Source organism: Talpa europaea (genome assembly GCF_964194135.1).
Source record: "Talpa europaea genome assembly, chromosome: 11".
NCBI classification, from domain to species: Eukaryota; Metazoa; Chordata; class Mammalia; order Eulipotyphla; family Talpidae; genus Talpa; species Talpa europaea.
Window position 1 is genome coordinate 78,880,202 of NC_140078.1, and position 19,058 is coordinate 78,899,259.

The window sequence follows — 19,058 nt, forward strand, 5'->3', positions numbered from 1 at the left end:
CAAATTGCCCATCTTGGCACAATTGGATCTTCTGTTACTATTCAAATGCGCTGGAAACAATTATCTTTACTTCTTTCAAAAGAAAGCATAAATGATAGATTCCTACCTATGGGCTCTGACCTGTGGACCTTTGTGTGTCTTTAATCATTCATAGCACATCCTTATGGTTTAACTCTACCACGCATTCTGTCATCTTCCTGTTTCATTTCATTTTCCTTCAAGGGCAGAAATGAAAATTGAACCACCTTTGCCTCAACTACTTTTTTTCTGCCTGGGAGCTGTTGATCATGAAATGCAGTCTTGTTTTATTCACTTATTTAAATTAATAGGAAATAAAATCAGAAAGTGCACATTGTCATTATGAAAGCTCTGAAGATCAATATGACCTTGGTTTCTTTCGTTCCTATTTTTTAATAAGAGAAGGGAAAACCATCTGGAGAAGTGTCTATTCTAGACTGAAATCTCCTTCAACTTTCCTTTGCCAACCCCAGGATAAAAGAATCTCAATCAGAACTTCAAGAAATGCACATCATGGCTGTGTAGCTGAGGACTGTTGGTCCTTGAGTTCTTTCAACGACTGAGGAAGCTTTGCACAGTAGAATTCTACTGTAACCTGTAGATCATGTTACTACCAAAATGAAATGATAATACAAAGGAGATATTGAGATCTTAAGGGCAGTGTTAATAACTGGCCACTACTATGCCCTTATGGGTTATGGGACCAGGTTATGTCAATTTACTCTGTTAAATGAATTGTAATCAATTTCTCCTTTATTTTCCACAAAAACCCTGGAGGAAGGTATTATCATTATATCATATAGAAGACAAAACTGAGATGTGAGTGATTTGCCCAGGTTCACACAGTTGGGATTCAAATTCACGTTGGTCTCAAACTCTGTGACCCCTCTTGATATATTCCCTCAACTTGAGTAGACTGAAAGTTGAGCTTAGAGAACTATTCTTGGCAGAATGGTAAGATTTAGATTCCTTAAAGCACCAGGATGTTTTGGCCTCTTGTAGGGATTTCCTGGGTAGCAAAGCTTGGACAGTTGTAGATCCTTGAAGGTCAGCTAACTTTAGGATAGCTGGAGTTGTGTTCTTTTTTTTTTCTTTTTTTTTAAGATTTATTTATTCACACATACAAGAACTGGGATATAGGCCAGAGGTGTGGGGGGTGAGAGGATTCACCAGAGACAGAGTGGGGAACAGAACAGGCAGATTGACTGAAATACTCTGCCGAGAGGAGCAGCGGGTAAGACAGGAGAGGTCTGCTGTGCCATGTAGGTATCTCCCTGGCCAGGAATCAAACTTGTGCTGCAGTGGCTGCAGATAGCTTCACAGTGCTGCGTCTTAACCCCTTGCGCCACCAGGGAGGCCCCTGGAGTTGTGTTCTTAAGGTCAGCTTTCACCTGGACAGGCCTCCGGAATTATGACCTGGCCTGGAGGTTCCGGGGAGGTCTAGAGAAGCCATGTCAGCCCAATACCGAGTCTGTTCTTCACTCTTGGTCTCTCATAGAGGAGATTGGGGGATTAGGCCTAAAGTGTAATGGTGCATTTCAAATAAATCCTTAAAGATCACACTTAAAAACTGTAATAGTAATCTTCAGTCATTTTGGTGAAGGCCAGAGGATTCTTGAACCCATTTTGACTAATATCCTTTTGTCAATTTCCTATTGCAGCACATCGAGGTTTATGTGACCATTCTCTAAAATATTTAAGCTCGAGAATCACAGAGCGGAAGCTGCAGGGCTCATGGCTTCCTGCCGGCCGAGGAAGTCTGGAGAAACCATTCCTGGGACCACGCGGCTCCATCATGCCTGTGTTCAGCCCTCAAAACGGCCTTCACCCTGTCCACTCAGAGAACAGCCCACTGAAGCCCAGGGTCGTGACTGTGGTGAAGCTGGGTGGGCACCCCCTCCGGAAGATCACCCTACTCCTCAACAGGCGGTCGGTACAAACCTTTGAGCAACTACTAGCAGATGTCTCAGAGGCCTTGGGCTTTCCAAGATGGAAAAACGATCGCGTGAGGAAACTGTTTAACCTCAAGGGTAGGGAAATCAGGAGTGTCTCTGATTTCTTCAGGGAAGGGGATGCTTTCATAGCCATGGGCAAAGAACCACTGACACTGAAGAACATTCAGGTGGCTGTCGAAGAACTGTACCCCAACAAGGCCCGAGCCCTAACATTGACCCAACACAGCCGGGTCCCTTCTCCGAGGCTGAGAAGCAGGCTGTATAGCAAGGCTCTGAAAGGGGGTCACCACTGTGGAGACACTGAGATTGCCAAGAGCTGCAGTGAGGCTGTGGGGCCCAAGGCAGCCATCAGACATCAGTGCAAGACCCATGGGGAGCCAGCCCTGGGGGAAAGGACAAGAACCCAGAAGTGGGTGAGGGGCAAGTGGGAGGCCGAGCCGGGTGGCAAGCTGCCCAAGGAAGCCTCTCTAGAGGAGAAGCATGCAAGTGGAGAGAAGCACCTGGGGGTGGAGATTGAAAAAACCTCAGGTGAAATTATCAGGTGTGAGAAATGCAAGAGAGAGCTGGAGCTTCAGCAGAGGGAGAGGCTGTCTTTGGGAACCAGCGAGCTGGACATGGGCAAGTGTCAAAGGTATGATGTGGAGAAACTGGTGAGGACCAAAAGCTGCAGGAGGTCCCCAGAGGCAAACCCCCCAGGTGGAGAGGAAGCGTGGAAGGGTGACACTCACAGAACCGGTCCCAGGAACCCCGCACAGGAGCAGAGGAAACCCAGCAAGAACACGGACAAGAAAGAGGACAGAGACCAGGAGGGCCAGGAAGGTCATCCACAAGCAGCAGCCAAGGCTAAGAAGGATCTCGTGGAAGTTCAGCCTGTCGGCGAGGAGGGGCCGAGGGAAGGGAAGAAAGACACCAGAAACGCTGGCAGGAACAAGCATGGCGGCTGGCTCCTCAGGGAGCAGCAGGGGGATGCAGAGAAGCTCCCCACTCCTGGAGGGGAAGAAACCGAAGCAGAGAAGGAGAAAAAGCCATATGCGACAGGAGGGAAAAAGATGATTCCTAGAGACGACCAGCCTGCAAGGGTAGAAAAGGATTCCAAGCTGAGGCCTGAAGAGGGGAAGGCCGGCAGGCCCAGCGGTCGGAAGCAGCGGCCCGCGGGCATCATCTCGGCTGATGTGGAGAAGCATTATGACCTGGGCAGGGTCATCGGGGACGGGAACTTCGCTGTGGTGAAGCAGTGCAGGCACCGGGAGAGCAGGCAGGCCTACGCCATGAAGATCATTGACAAGTCCAAACTCAAGGGCAAGGAGGACATTGTCGACAGCGAGATCTTAATTATTCAGAGCCTCTCTCACCCCAATATTGTGAAATTGCACGAAGTGTACGAAACGGACACGGAAATCTACCTGATCATGGAGTATGTGCAAGGCGGGGACCTTTTTGACGCCATCATAGAAAGCGTGAAGTTCCCGGAGCGCGACGCTGCCCTCATGCTCATGGATTTATGCAAAGCGCTGGTCCACATGCACGACAAGAGCATCGTCCACCGCGATCTCAAGCCAGAAAACCTGCTGGTAAGCCCTGGTCTTGCCACAATGGGTGTTTGTAATGGCTCACACTCTACTCCAGATAATCACCTTTTTTTTTTTAAAGATTTATTTAGTTATACAATAACCTGGTACAGGCCAGATGCATGGGAGGGTAGAGGATTCACCAGAGACAGAGCAGGGAACAGAACAGGCAGACTGACGATATACACTGATGAGGGGAGCAGCCGCGGAGACAGAAGAGGTCTGCTGCCCCATGTGGGTATCTCGCTGGCCGGCCAGGATCGAACCCACGCTGCAGAGGCTGTGGACAGCTTCACAGCGCTGCACTCAACCACCTACGCCACCAGGGGATGCCCCAGAACATCACGTTTATGGTATTGTTACCTGCTTGTTCCAGTATTTAAAGTAGCTGAGATGAATTGCTTTTGATCTACACAATCAAAAAAGACACCTTCCAGGGTAAATAACCTGCAAAATGTTTCCTCATTACAGGAAGAAAAATACTTTGAGTTAACAGTGAACATGTGAACCTCTTAATTTATTGGGAATTGTGCAGCCTCTGGCTTAGGCAGTAAGGGTGTCTGCTGGTAGCAGCTTCCCCTGTGGGTTTTGTGTCCACCTTTCTATGGAAACCCCAATTTGATCTTTTTAAAGGTAATGTGTCATTAGTGGAATCCAAAATTTTCAGCACTTCAGGGACTCTTGTGTTGTGAGGATACAAGTTAACTTAGGAGTCAGATAACCCGAGTTTGAACCTTGGCTTTCTAAGTAGCTTGCTTAGTATAAGTCCTGCACCTTTCTGGGCCTTAGTTGCCTCACTCCAAAACGGGAAGTGGTGATAGTGCCTTCCTTGGCAGGTTGAGTGAGGACTGAGCACAGGAAAGAGGAAAGCAGCCTCTAATGGCTGGGAGCTGGCCTGTTGCTCATTTCAGCTGCATTCTTCTATTGAATGTCAACAGTTTTATAGAAGATCAGCATCAGATAATGTGACCAATCAGTGCCAGCTACTGTTATTATGAGAATAGAAACAGCTCTGATTTAAGGTTGATAGAGGGGTGAGCCTGCAAAGTCAGATTGCTGCAGATAGATTGGTAGTGATTGGAGGCAGTGATTTTACTGAACCAGTTTTTTGGGCAGAGGTTTTTTTTTATTATTTAAAAAATATTTATGTTTTTGTACATACAAGAACTGGGGTACAGGCCAGAAGTGCAGGGGTGGAGGTGAGAGGATTCACCAGAGACAGTGGGAAGTAGAACAGGCAGAATGACTGAAATACACTGCTGAGGGGAGCAGCAGGCAGACAGGAGAGGTCTGCTGCGCCATTTGGATAGCTTCCTGGCCAGGGATCGAACTCATGCTGTAAAGGCTGTGGATAGCTTCACAGTGCTGTGCTTAACTTTGGGGCAGGGGTTTAGCCTGTTTCCTTTTATTTTCATGGCTGAGATCCACCTGGAAACATCATCCAGTGCGTTGTCTATGTGTACACTGCTCCCACAAGCATAGTGAAACATAGAGTAAGTTAGGCTAATTATCTGATGAAATGAGGTCTATATTGGCCACTGAGTCAACCTTGTTGTGACCCAAATTTGTAAGATTGCAGAGACAGCCTGACTGGTTGCCCGGATGTTCTGAATTACCTCACAGGAGCTCTTCCTATGAAAATGTCACTTCTGCATTAGCTGTGAGGCCTCAGCCTTTCTTCACTCACTTTTTAATTATTTCCGCCTTTTGGGTCTGAGCCCAAGTGGCTGCTGAGTGTGATGACTCTGCCCTATTCGTTATGGCGACTTTGGAGGAGCCTCTAATGTTGCCCTGGACTGTCTAAGCAGGGGTGGTTCTGACAGGAGGCCTGGCAGGTACCCTGAGCTGACCACTTCAGGCTTGTGTCTAATAAAGCATCATGGCAGCCATATGAGTTCCCCAGGGTGTGAAATGAGGTCATTTACCCTCTAGGATCATTTTCTTTTGGGGACAGTCAGCTGAGCTTGCATTTTCTCAACAAGTTCTTGGAACCAGTCTGTTGAGCCGGCCCATCTCTTGGGCAACAGAAATGCTCTCTTGTGTTGGGACTAACTTGTCTGCTTTTTTAAAATGGAGAGTCAGCACTGGTTTAGATTGCATGGAGAAGTTGGCTTGAGGAAGTAGAAAAATGACATGGAGGAGATTCAGGATGGACAAGCCTCTGAGAAGCTATCTGACAACTCTTCACAGAATTAATGTTAGTTCATGTGTTTTTAGAGCCCTTAAGGGCAATTAATTGTGTTTATATGTGTATATTGTGTGTGTTGAGAGGTGGTGGGTAACACTGCAGAGTAGCTATCATTTTTCATTCCAAATACATGGGTTATTATTGGTGTAGGTTGTAACTGATATTTGGAATCTTTTCTCCTGCTTTCAAATATAAAAGCATTTTGAGCTCCTTCAGAAACTGCAAAAAGGTATATATTTGAGTCATCTTTTGTGGGGTAGGTCAGTATCTTTTCTCCCTTCTGGATAATTTGTCAACTTACATTTTCAAAAATGAGCTGGTCTGTCATATTGATAAACTATGCTTGCTCTTCATGTGGAGTAAATTTCAATATATTATTGAAAATATATTATTACAATATATTATTGTAAATCAAAAGTCTAAATGCTAGCTAATATCAGCACTTTTTGACTTTTCAGACAGTCATCTGGAATAGTGTTGAATTTTACAGTGGGATTGTTGTCTGGGCTTAGAAAGCTGTTACTTTAAACTGGCTGATATAATAGTTACATTTCAACCTGGTTAGTTTTCTGAGATTTAATATTAAGTGTTATCACAAATTCAGATTCTTCAGTTGCCTTAACTTACGGTCCTGCACTTGGACTGAGCTTTGTATTATCAGGATAATTGTTTTTTGCTTTAATGGACTGCTGTTGTCTTTGCTAAGCTTAGCAAAGTGATTATGTTAGGACTAACTTTTGATTACATGGCTGATTGTAATTGCTGCTTCTTTTAGAGACTTTCTGAATGTGTTAAGAGCTCTTAATGAATATACCAAACTTATCACATTGTTTTCATCAACAGAAATATTTATATCTGATAATTGGGCCCTAGAGTAAAATTTTAGGCCTATATTACTGAGTTTTTCTATTTCTGCGGATCGCATTTCCTGATTAGATGCCAGTACTCCTCTCCCTTTGGGTTATTTAGACTCCTGAGATCTTGCAAAAGAAGTTTTAATTATGAAAATTTCCAGCTTGCAGAAATATCAGTGTTAATTGCTGGTTCTGCCAGTAAGTGCTCCCTTGGTGTGATTGGAATGTGCTGTGTGGTGTCCACTGGACCCTGGGGATGGGTTTGTGGGATGGGAGAGGAAGTAAACAAGAGCCAGAGGCCAGAGAAGTGGTGATGATCAGATCAACCCACACTGGAAGTGGACAGGCCAGGTTATTTATGATCTTTCCGTACAGCCAAGAAAGCTGAGTGGGTGGGCAGGGGAAGAGATTGAAGAGATGTCAGACAAAGAAAGTCATCTGAAAAAAATCTCTCCCAGGGCCTCCCCTGGTGGTGCAGCGGTTGAGCGCTGGCCTGCGAAGCTGCCCGCAGCCTCTGCAGTGCCGGTACGATCCCCGACCACCGAGCAAGGGTCCCACATGGTGCGCAGATCTCTCCTGCCGCCCACTGCTCCCCTCAGCAGTGTACTTCGTCAGTCTGCCTGCTCTGCTCCCTGCTCTGGCTCTGGTGAATTCTCTCACCCTCCCGTGCTTCTGACTGTACCCAGTGCTTTATAAATACATAAATAAATCTTTATATATATATATATATTTTTTTTTTTTATAGAGGCATGCTTTATTCATCTGTTTTGCTGGTTTGTTTTTTTGTTTAAAAATGCACTGGGCACAGTCAGAAGCGCGGGAGGGCGAGAGAATTCACCAGAGCCAGAGCGGGGAGCAGAGCAGGCAGGAGCACCGAAGTACACTGCTGAGGGGAGCAGCGGGCGGCAGGAGAGGTCTGCACGCCATGTGGGACCCTCCTCTGGTGGCCGGGGAGCAGCCGGGGATCGAACCGGCGCCGCAGAGGCCGCGCGCAGCTTCGCAGGCCAGCGTTCAACCGCTGCGCCACCGGGGAGGCCCCATAAATAAATCTTTAAAAAAAAAAAAAAATCTCTCCCAGAATAATGGGAAAAGACAAGTTCCCACTCTGACTTGGGAGTAGAAGAAATGCGATGGGTGGGCAGGCTACTGTACCTTGGCTGACCATAAGGTGCTTCCCCCGCAAATGCCTCTATTCATCCCACCCAGATGTACCAGCAAATAGAGTACATGGAGCAGAGATCCTTCCAGTTGAGGAGACATGGTGGTGGTGGGGAGTTGTGGGGACAGGTTACAATTTGGTCAAGGACAAAAACTGTACCCCCTTTCTCTTCCTAGCCTTTAGAAAGGAACAGATTGTTCTAGATATTTAAGTCCTGAATGTGAGTAGGTCAGGGCAGTGACCAGTGTTCCCAAGGGTGGCAAGGAAGATCTAAAAAGGTAAAAAATGGTCAAATACATCCTTGACCTAATCTCCCTTTAGAATAAACAGCTTTTCTCCCTGTCCATCCATTTTGTTCTTCTAATTCCCTAGGCTCTTTTCCACTTCTTTGCTATACAAGGACTCCATGGTCTTAGTGGTTCTGTAACACGTAATTCTGCCTGATCAGCAGGCCTGACACAGCTCTAATACCTATTTCCTTTCCCTGTGGCTTATAAGAGGTCTCCATGTCCACTCGCTATTGTCCAAGCATTCATGCTGTATTTATGCACCAATCCTAACAATTAAAATGTTGATAGCAACTGGATTTCTTCTGTTAGTTCCTTTTGAAACAGTCACCTAAAAGATAGGTATCTTAAAAATTTATGGTCTGCAATAAATTATCAACAACAAAAGCAACTTTAATGCATGATTTACTGAACATGCTGCATACCTTCTCTTGATACCTGTGCTCATGGGTGTCGTCACCTTTCTGAGTGTATTCTTGTGAGCCATTCAGTCATTTTAAGATTTAAGATTATTTCTTAAAACCCTTTATTTCTGAAGTGCCCTTTATTTGAGAAAGCAACTCAGCAAGGCTCTTCAACATGTTTGCAAGTTATTTAATTGAAATAACATGAACCCCCCAGTTCTGTTTCAGCTTCTTCCAAACATCCCACATGTTAGGGGTTATATAAGGTATGGAAAGGAAGGATGGAAAAGGAAGGAAGAAAAGAGAGGGGGGAGATGAAGATGAGATGAGAGAGAGGAAGAGAGAGACAGACAGACACACTTGGCCCTTGACCTTACTTCTTTCACTCTCTCATGCATTAAACTTGCCAAGTTGATTGTAATGTTCTTTTTTTGTTTTTTAAAGCTTTATTTATTTATTTATACAAGCACAGAGTATAGTCAGAAGCGCAGGAGGGTGAGAGAATTCACCAGAGCCAGAGCGGGGAGCAGAACAGGCAGACTGATGTAGTACACTGCTGAGGGGAGCAGCAGGCGGCAGGAGAGGTCTGAGTGCCATGTGGGACCCTCGCTGGCGGCCGGGGATGGAACCGGTGCTGCAGAGGCTGCGGGCAGCTTCGCAGCCCAGCGCTCAACCACTGTACCACCAGGAGAGGTCCTATTCTTTTTTTTTTTTTTTTTTTGAGATTCATTTATTTATGAATACAAGAGCAGGGTATAGGCCAGGGATGCAGGGGGTGGGGGTGTGAGAGGATTCACCAGAGACAGAGTGGGGAACAAAATAGACAGACTGACTGAAATACACTGCCGAGGGGACCAGCGGGTGAGACAGGAGAGGTCTGCTGTGCCATGTGGGTAGCTTCCTGGCTGGCCGGGGATCAAAATCGTGCTGCAGAGGCTGCGGATTGCTTCATAGTGCAGTGCTTAACTCCTTTCGCCACTAGGAGGCCCTGATTGTAAATGTTCTGATTGAAACTTCTGATAAAGAACTCAGCAGACTTGGACATTCTTTGTGGACATTAATACACTGTTAATCCCTCCCCAGCCGTATATTCTGATTGTGCCATTTTTGGCAAGAATACTGTACTTTCCATATTTAGACCAAACTCTTCAAATCCCTTTAAATCCACCAGATAGAATATTTATGATCAGATTAAGGATTATTTGTCTAAAAATCTCATGGGGGTTACACCCACAAACCATTTGGACTGTGAAGCCTGTGGGAGGGGGTTAGTTCCCCCTCCAGGAGCCAACTCTGATGTTTTAACCTCAGAGTTCAAGGCACCACTGGAGGCTCATGAATAGAGAATAGGGAACGGAACAACAGTGATTCTATTTGTAATGACTTTGTCTTACTGGGTAAGATCTTGACCTTGGGAACTTTGACAGAGTACATGCATGGACATATAAGTATGGACTTGGTGTTCTATGTAGGTTCATTGTCTTTCCCAGGAGGGAGTCAGAAGCAGGAGCATAAAGATATCGCCTACAAAGATACTGCCTGGGTCTGCACTTCAGGGAGCAGAGTGAGTTTTAAAGCTGGGGAAAAGAAATGAAGGGGTGTATGTGTGGAAACAATACCTTTCTGGCTGTCCTTGCTGCAGGTGAGCTACCTTCCAGCTGCAGTAGGACTACCTGAATAGACATGGTTTAAAGCAGTACTTTCACAAATTCCAAGCATGGGAACCAGCTGGGATCTTGATAAGTGCAGATGTTAGTTTAGTAGGTCTGGGGAGGGGCCTGAGATGCTCTAGTTCCTCTGAGCTGGCAGGTGATGATAACGATCTGCAGAGCATACTTGGAGGACCAAGGACTCAGCTTAAGCAATAAAGGTATCTAATTACCTTACTGACCTAAAAACCTGGAGACAATTCTAGGCCTGGTTAATAGAGTAGGATAACGATGTCAGGCAGTTTTGGCCATTTCTCTCATGGCCCTCAAATGTCTACCATACTCTAAGCATCATATTGTCATACTCATATTTGAAAAGGTAGCAAGAGATGGGGCAATCCTTGGTGGTGTTCTCTGTAAGATGGTGGACAACCATGCTCAGGAGCTCCCCAGCATATTTCCTGTTCCATCTCGTTGGCCAGAATGGGTCACATGGTCTCCCTTGATAAAGAGGAATGGTTGTGGTGATGACATAGCCTCATCCCTATTGCTGCCGTGCTGGGCTAGCCTTTCCTCATGCATCCTTGCTCAGTGGCTTGAGCCAAGCATTTGTTTGGAAATATCTTGCTGGTTACTTCAGTTGTCCCTTATATTAATAAGTAGTTCTTTTAATGTGCACCTGATGATTACGGCCTTCTTCCTGTTGTTTTCCACCAGAATTCTCAAAGATGGACTGGACTTTGTTGGCATTTGGACAGGGTGACTCTGCCAAGAGAGCTGTCATAGGATGCTTAGCAGCGTCCTGGCTTTTACCCCATACAGCATCCCCAATATGATAACCAATATAATGAATATGTTGGTAGACATTGCCAAAGACCCTTGGGGTGGTAATGGTTGGTTCGAGTATCCCTGGTGGAGAAACATAGCTGAACTTGGGTGTGACATTGACTCTTTTGCCCCATTAGCTGTACCCACACCCCATCGGAGCATCCATTAACTTATTGTCATGGGATTTTGACATTTTCAAAATTGAATACTATTGCTGTATAACATTGTGTAAAGGTAAGGTTGACTGTGTTATTTTGACACCATTGTATATTGTAAAATAATGGCCTTTGTAGCCATATTTACCTTGTTACAAAGTTACAGTACAATAGTGTTGTTATCCTCATTGTAAGATACAGCAGATCACTATGGCTTAGTTACTATTTGTTGTAAATTTATTCTCTTGAACACCATCAGTCTTCTTGCCCACCCACCATTTTACAGTTTTTTTTAAGATTTATTTTTTATTTATGCATACAAGAACTGGGGTGTAGGCCAGAGGTATGGGGGTGTGTGTGTGAGAGGATTCACCAGACAGAGTGGGAAGCAGAACAGGGGGATCTACTGAAATGCTGCTGAGGGGAGCAGTGGGCCCGACAGGAGAGGTCTGCTGCACCATGTGGGTAGCTCTCTGGCTGGGGATTGAACTCCTGCCACAGTGCCTGGCGATAGCTTGAAAGCACTGAGACTTTAACCTCTTTGCCGCCAGGGAGGCCCTGTGTTTTTTTTTTTTTTAACGAGTTTGACTTGTTTTTACATTTGTGGTACATGGTGTGCATTTAGTATTTATTGAATGAATATGAGATATTAATTAAGAAGAAAAAAGCTGGCCCGATAAGTACACACCCAAGCAAGTCTTATGCCCGTCATGTAACAGGTCTCAGGGAGGTCTTTATTGTTATCCCCGCTGATTTTTTTCAGCCATTCTTTGGTATCATGGTATGCTTTGAAATGTGAATTAATTTTAGGCATTGGCATTTTGATATGAATTAGTTTCTAAGATTATTTTCGTCCTCCAAACCAACTGAAAATGGAGCTTTGGAGGAAAAAGATCAGAGGAAACATTAAGGATCAAGTAAGAAGCTGACAAAGAGAAATGAGCTTTGATCTGTACTCTGCTGCCATCTTCTGTTCAGAGTGGAAGATTTTAGGTCACATTTCTTTCTTTATACAAACATACACAGATACATCCATCCATCCATCCATACAAGAACTGGGTTTTAGGCCAGAGGTGGTGGTGGTGGTGAGAGGATTCACCAGAGACAGAGTGGGGAACAGAACAGGCAGCTCTACTGAAATACACTCCTGAGGGGAGCAGCGGGCGAGAAAGAAGAGGTCTGCTGTGCCAAGTGGGTCAGCACCCTGGTGGGGATCAAACTCATGTTGCAGTGGCTGCCTGTAGCTTAGTAGAGCTATGTCTTTAACCCCTGTGCTACCAGGGAGGCCCCCACTAGGTTACTTTTGAATTGATGTACCATTGAAGATAAAGAGGAGGCTGTTAATTGCCCAGGAAAATACAAGTTCCCCTTAAAGGCTTGAGACCACCCAGGTATACTAGGATAATATAGATTGCCTAGATTCAAGCAGGGCACTTTTTAAAATAAAAGCCTGAGTTTCTGCCATGATTAACCTTTCATTACCTCAGTGGAACCAGGAATTGGAAGGTGGGTTCTGTGAGGAAGGGAATGTTTGTTGCTTCATATCCGAATACATATTTTATTTTATTTTGGTGGGTATACGTATTTTATTTTGGTGGGTACATCAGCCAAGTACTTTTTTTAAGATTTATTTATTTATTTATACAAGAACTGGGGTACAAGCCAGATGTGCAGGAGGGTGAGAGGATTCACCAGAGACAGAGCGGGGAACAGAACAGGCAGACTGATGAAATACACTGCTGAGGGGAGCAGCGGGTGAGACAGGAGAGATCTGCCCCTCGCTGGCCAGCCGGGATCGAACCCATGCTGCAGAGGCTGCGGACAGCTTCACAGTGCTGTTCTCAAATGCCTGCGCCACCAGGGGAGGCTCCAGCCAAATACTTTTAATGCTGGTAATAGTTGAGAATATTTACAAATATTTGTGAGCAATTACCCAGCAAATGTGATGAATGTGGATGGTCCATCTGGAGACTCTAGGCACCACTCTTATTTTTTTGTCCTTCCCTTCCAAACTAGATTTTCTAGTTTAAACTAGTCCAATAATTACCTCCCCTGCCTCCCTCTGGGTTAGGTCTGCTTCCATACATAAAACAAAGCAGAATTGGGTGCTCATGTGTCTTCTATGACTTTCCATTTTGCCAAGGTTAATCATGGAGGCATTGACCAGATTGCCCGGCTGTGACTCAGGCTCAGTAGTTAAGACACATCTTGCTTACAGAGATGTCAGCTTAGTAGCAGGAACCAAAGTAAGTTTGGAGAACTTTCTCTCACCTGGGGAGGTCAGGGAGTAGCATTTTTGGGTGTTACTGTGCCCATGGCCTCGCTGGGGCACAAGGAGAGCCAGACTCCTCCCATGGCCCTCCCTCTGCAAGCGCAGGCAGGAGTGTTGGACTCTTGGCCTCCCGTCAAGAGATGTGAGGGTGTGTCCTGCAGATGATTTCTCCTACAGCCCCAGTGAGCCTTCTGGTTGAAGGAGGTACCCCCAGCTTGCTCCAGACCACTGTAACAACAACTCAGTTGACCTGAGCAAGTTGCCGGCAGGTAAGATTAGGGGAGAGGGATGGGACCTTGACAGCAGAGAGTGGACCAGGGCCATGCCTGCTAGGAGTATTGGGTTTGGATGAGGAGTTCTAAAAAGGGGAGCAGGAAGTTATCAACATCAACTTCCTGTGCTTCTCACTTTGCCTGAAGCCCGCCTTGCTCTTCAAATTTGAACTGTCAAGGAGGATCTAAAATAACATGGTTACTGAACACTCATGTCATGCTTCTTGGGTGCCAAGCACTGTTGGTAACACCTTATACATATTAATTCGTTTAATCCTGTAATAGTCCTGCAAGGCCTTTGACATTTCCACTTTACAGCTGAGGCAGTGGAGACACACAGAAGTCAGTGACTTGACTAGTACAGGGTGAGCTGGAATTTGAGCCTGACAGTGGGCTGACAGTCCCTTGACAGTCCTAGGCCTAAAAGAAGGGGTGCCAGGCAGGATGTGACAACTGGTCTTGGGGTAGGCTGCACCTTTCCCAGGAGGCTGCAGGAGGAACAGATGCCACAGTCACACAGTGTCTCCTTCTGACCTCTCTGTTTAGAGACTTGCTACTGTGGGGGCAGCAAGCCTTCTCTGTTCTCTTCATGATTCGGGTGGCTTGAGGATTTTGGTTTCTTACAGGTTCAGCGAAACGAGGACAAATCTACCACCTTGAAACTGGCTGATTTTGGCCTTGCAAAGCATGTGGTGAGACCTATATTTACTGTGTGTGGAACTCCAACTTACGTAGCTCCAGAAATTCTCTCTGAGAAAGGTAAGTTGCACATGGCTCTGGGGGTTGGGGGAGGGGGTGGTAGTTCTCTTACTGGCCTATGTTTCATTTCTGATGTTTTATATTTGTCAATACGGGACAGTCAGAAATCTTAGCACTGCCCTTGGACTTGGACTTGGACTTGGAAACATTGAAGGCAGATTTCCTCTACCAAAGCTTGAGGGCTTTCTCTTTCTCAGGGCTGTCCTTACTACAGAGGAGGGGGGGGGGAGAGAGAGAGAAAGAGAGAGAGAGAGAGAGAGAGAGAGAGAGAGAGAGAGAGAGAGAGAGAGAGAGAGAGAGAGAAACTGATTGTGGAGAACTGGGTGGGAACTCAAGCAAGCAAGGCTGTGTGCGCCACTGACCCGAGGCTACCTCCAATGGGAGATCACTGAGGCAGTTCTGGTGGTAACTGCCTTCAAGATTCCTCCACCAACCTTGCATTTAAAGGAAAAGTGGTCCCATTTCAAACCCCAGGAATATTTGTACCCTGTTTGTATATTGTCTAAGCATCCACTGAACTGTTCTAGGTACATACTCCACAAAGTAGGTAAGAAGAAAATCATTATTATTGTCTTTGGCTCCAAATAGATGAATGTCCGTAAAGCTACTTTGCGCTCCAGGAGAAGTCCATCTAGCCATGTGCATAAGATAGGTCATAGGGTGGTGGGGAGGCTCAGCCACCCAATGTGAGACGGGTTATAAGATGGGTTATATTGGTGGTCGGGTAGGTAGAGAGGCAGCCAGCATAGACCAAGTTTATCCCTCCAACTAAATCTAGTGAAGGATCAGGTTTTAAACTTTCTAATACAGCATCAACCCATACGTGGTCCTGCTGCCTGTGACCGGAACACAGCTCATGCCACCTACAGCTAATATGCATGTCGTCACCCCTGAACGGATGTGCAGGCTGCTCAATGAGTGTGTCCATTGATCATGCAGCCAGACACCATGGCCATGTCAGATGGCTGTCAGAGTTTCTGAATATTTATTTATTTATTTATTTATTTATTTTTAAAGATTTATTTGTTTATGCATACAAGAGCTGGGGTACAGGCCAGAGGTGTGGGGGGTGAGAGGATTCACTAGAGACAGAGTGGGGAACAGAACAGGCAGGTTGTTGGAAGTACACAGCTCAGGGGAGCAGCAGGCGAGCAGGAGAGGTCTGCTGTGCCATGTGGGTTGCTCTCTGGCCAGCTGGGGATCAAACTTGTGCTGCAGAGGCTGCGGACAGCTTCATAGGTTGTGTCTTAACCCCTTGAGCCACCAGGAAGGCCCTAGTTTCTGAACATTTAATTTCAATTTCTGTGAGCCACTCATTTTTATTTCATATTGGTAATAAGCATCACAAAGTGGCAGTGGTCTGCAGATCAGACTGGGAATAACACTGGTGCGTTGCCATGTTTAGAGGAGTGGCTCTTGCTTACCCAGAGCTGAGGGCTGACTTTCTCCACTGCTCATCTCAACACATCTGAGCTGGCTTGGGTTTGGTTTTTTCTTTTTAAAGATTTATTTATTTATGCATACAGGTCTGGGGTGTAAGCCAGAGGTGTGGGGGGTGAGAGGATTCACCAGAGACAGAGTGGGGAGCAGAACAGGCGGATCCACTGAAATACACTGGGGAGCAGTGGGCGAGACAGGTGAGGTCTGCTGCTCCATGTGGGTTGCTCCCTGGCTGCCGATAGCTTCATAGTGCTGAGACTTAACCCCTTGTGCCACCAGGGAGGCCTTGGGTTCAACTTGCTTGTGTCTTTGCCTCTGTACAGGTTACGGACTGGAGGTGGACATGTGGGCTGCGGGTGTGATCCTCTACATCCTGCTGTGCGGCTTCCCCCCGTTCTGCAGCCCTGAGAGGGACCAGGATGAGCTCTTTAACATCATCCAGCTGGGCCATTTCGAGTTCCTGGCCCCTTACTGGGACAATATCTCTGACGGTGAGCTTTGGCGCCTCCCCAAGCAGGAACGAAGCGGGTGGAGGGCAGGCACTGCTCTCGCCTTGTGGTACGAGGCACGTTTTCAGGTCAGATGTGGAAGAAGACACACACGGGTCCTGTGGGAGGGGGGCTGTCAGCATGTGCTTCTCTCTTTATTTCATAGATTTATGCCGCGCTCCGAAAACATGACTTGCTTTGACAATCCATGACATATTCACCAAATACGTTTTCTTAAGGCAATTAAAGACCTCAGAACTAAAAAATGTCAGAACGGGTAACGCTCCTTTGGAAAGATCAAAGCTGCCACACGACAGGAGTGTGTGCTAATTGAGTGGAGGTGCTATCCTCCACGTGAATCGGGGCCCTGAGGGGCTGCTGGGAGTACAGGGGTGCTGGAAGGTAAGGGGTGAAGGTCTCAGGTAGTTTCAAGTGGAGCAGAAGCACACATGGTTCGCCTCCTCTGAGACCCTGGAAGGTGGACTCGCTCCCCCTGTGTCTACTGATATGTGTGTACTATCATCGAGACCTAGATGATTGGAGGTTTGGAGTCTTTCTGGGTCATTGGGTTAAAAGGTAGATTAGGAGACATAGCATTTCCCTCCCATCTCCCCAGTGCATGTCATCTAAGCTTAGTTATTAAGCTGCCCTCATCCCCAGCCTCCGTCTCTTCACTTGGGGGTGGGGGATGATGAATGAGGACAAGGACAAGATTTTTGTCCCCTTAAGTAAAGGTAGGACAGGTGACTTGCTGTAGGTAGCACGAGGGGATTGAATATATCAGGACAGCAGCAACTTGGGAATTGAAGAAGTCACAAATTATTCTAAGCAGATAGTTCTACACAGCTCTGTCCTTAGCTTTGGGCGTGGGTAGCCCCTGCCTTGGCCCCTAGGCCTTAAAGGGTCCAGACCCAGAGGAGACTCTGGGTCCCAGGGCATGTGTTTCCCAGAGCACAGGTACCCCTTTTTAGCACCTAGTTGAGACTCCAGCATTCCTTGCCCAATGGTGGCCCAAGGCTTGTGAGACCACCTTGACCAGCCTCTCCCCGCAGTGCCCACTGGTGGCCAAGGAGTGACTGTGTGGGAGCAGAGGGGTCCTGATCATGGTGGCAAGGTGTCTAGTTGTCCACACATGTACATGTGAGCCCAAGAGTTCTGTGTAGGTCGGGCCTTCTACCCCTGGTCCTTTGAGGACCATGATGCTGTCAGGGAGGAATCCTGTGGCCTTTGTGCTCAAGAGGTAGCTGGACAGTAGGTAGGATAAGGGGTGATGGGTGGGCGAGTGCCTGATCTTGAGCAGGGGACACCCCTCCATAAAAGTGAAGAGAAGTGGGAATCTCTTCCCTGCTCCTCCTTGAGGAATTTGAAGGGAAGCTACAGGGAACTGGCCTGGAAGAAGAACCAATGGAGAAATCTTTTCTCCTCCCTGCCAGCCAGCTGGCCCGCCCCATCTCTCTAGAGTCCGTCATGGTCTTAGGCAGAAAATGAAATTAATTTTCAGTGTGCGTAGCTGATTACTTAGATTTCTTACATGCCATTTTCAATTTAGTCAATATGAAGACATATTTGTCAACTTAGGGAGGAAGAGTGGACATATTTTATTTAACAGCTTGATTGTTTGACTTAAAATATGTAGACTCATGGCAGCTGGCCTCCCTTTGTTCTCAGTACCATGATGTTGGTGGCCAGCCTGGCCCCAGGGTTCTAGAGAAATGAGCAAACGTCCTCTAGAGCTGTCCAACATGGTAGGTTGTAGCTGCCCATAGCTATTTCAATTTGTTCATTTATTTTTTAAAAAGATTTATTTTATTTATGCATACAAGAGCTGGGGTTCAGGCCAGAGGTGCAGGGGGTGAGAGGATTCACCAGAGACAGAGTGGGGAACAGAACAGGCAGACTGACTGAAATACACTGCTGAGGGGAGCAGCGGGCGAGACAGGAGAGGTCTGCTGTGCCATGTGGGGAGCTCCCTGGTTGGGGATCAAACTCGTGTCCCAGTGGCTGGTGATAGCTTGACAGCGCTGAGAGTGAACCCCCTGCGCAAACTGGGAGACCTGCTATTTCAACTTAAATGTAAATTAATTAAAATAAATATAATGACCACTCCATCCCTCAGTCACACTAGCCATTTCAGTTGCCCAGCAGCCCTCAGCGGATGGTGCAGACAGGGCTGGTTTCCATCCTCACAGGAAGTTGCCCTGGACACCACTGCCCCGGCACAGTGTGTGGTGCTGTGGGTGTCCTTGTTCGTATTTCAGATACGCAGAAGAGAAATTCAGAGCCACTAGTATTCATCTCATTTCCCCCTCTCCTTTCACTTCAACAGCTGCCAAAGATCTGGTGAGCCGATTGTTGGTGGTAGACCCCAAAAAGCGCTACACAGCTCACCAGGTTCTTCAGCACCCCTGGATAGAAACTGCTGGGAAGACCACCACGGCAAACCTACAAAAGGAGGTGACCCCAAGCAGTGAGGGCCACTCCCGGAGCCAGCACAAGTGGGCTTCGGAGCAGGTATCGTAGTCACCCACGGGCAACTGCTCAGCCCCACTTGGGCTCAGGAGCAGGACAGAAGCTGGAAGTCTTGGAGAAAACCATGAAATGACTGATTCACATAATCAGAGAATCCCAAGGAGAGACACTCAGTAGATTTTAAAGCATCTTTAACAAATAAACTTGAGTCTCTGTGTTAAATGTTGTAACATATTTTGAGATTTGTATATTTGAAGACTTTAATACTTTTTTTTTTTTTGGAGGGGAAGACT

At 46.6% G+C, this 19,058-nt stretch overlaps 1 protein-coding gene across 1 annotated transcript in view; it reads left to right on the forward strand.

Moving 5' to 3' along the window:
• DCLK3 (doublecortin like kinase 3) overlaps positions 1 to 18,816 on the forward strand; it is a gene marked incomplete at both ends in the record, with an annotated part of 42,906 nt that extends 24,090 nt beyond the window's left edge. Inside the window, 4 exons of the mRNA XM_084248414.1 lie at positions 1,680 to 3,544; positions 14,236 to 14,368; positions 16,132 to 16,299; positions 18,623 to 18,816. Coding sequence (XP_084104540.1) covers positions 1,680 to 3,544; positions 14,236 to 14,368; positions 16,132 to 16,299; positions 18,623 to 18,816 — 2,360 coding nt within the window. The remainder of the gene's footprint in view (positions 1 to 1,679; positions 3,545 to 14,235; positions 14,369 to 16,131; positions 16,300 to 18,622) is intronic.
• Between the last annotated feature and the right edge of the window lie 242 nt (positions 18,817 to 19,058).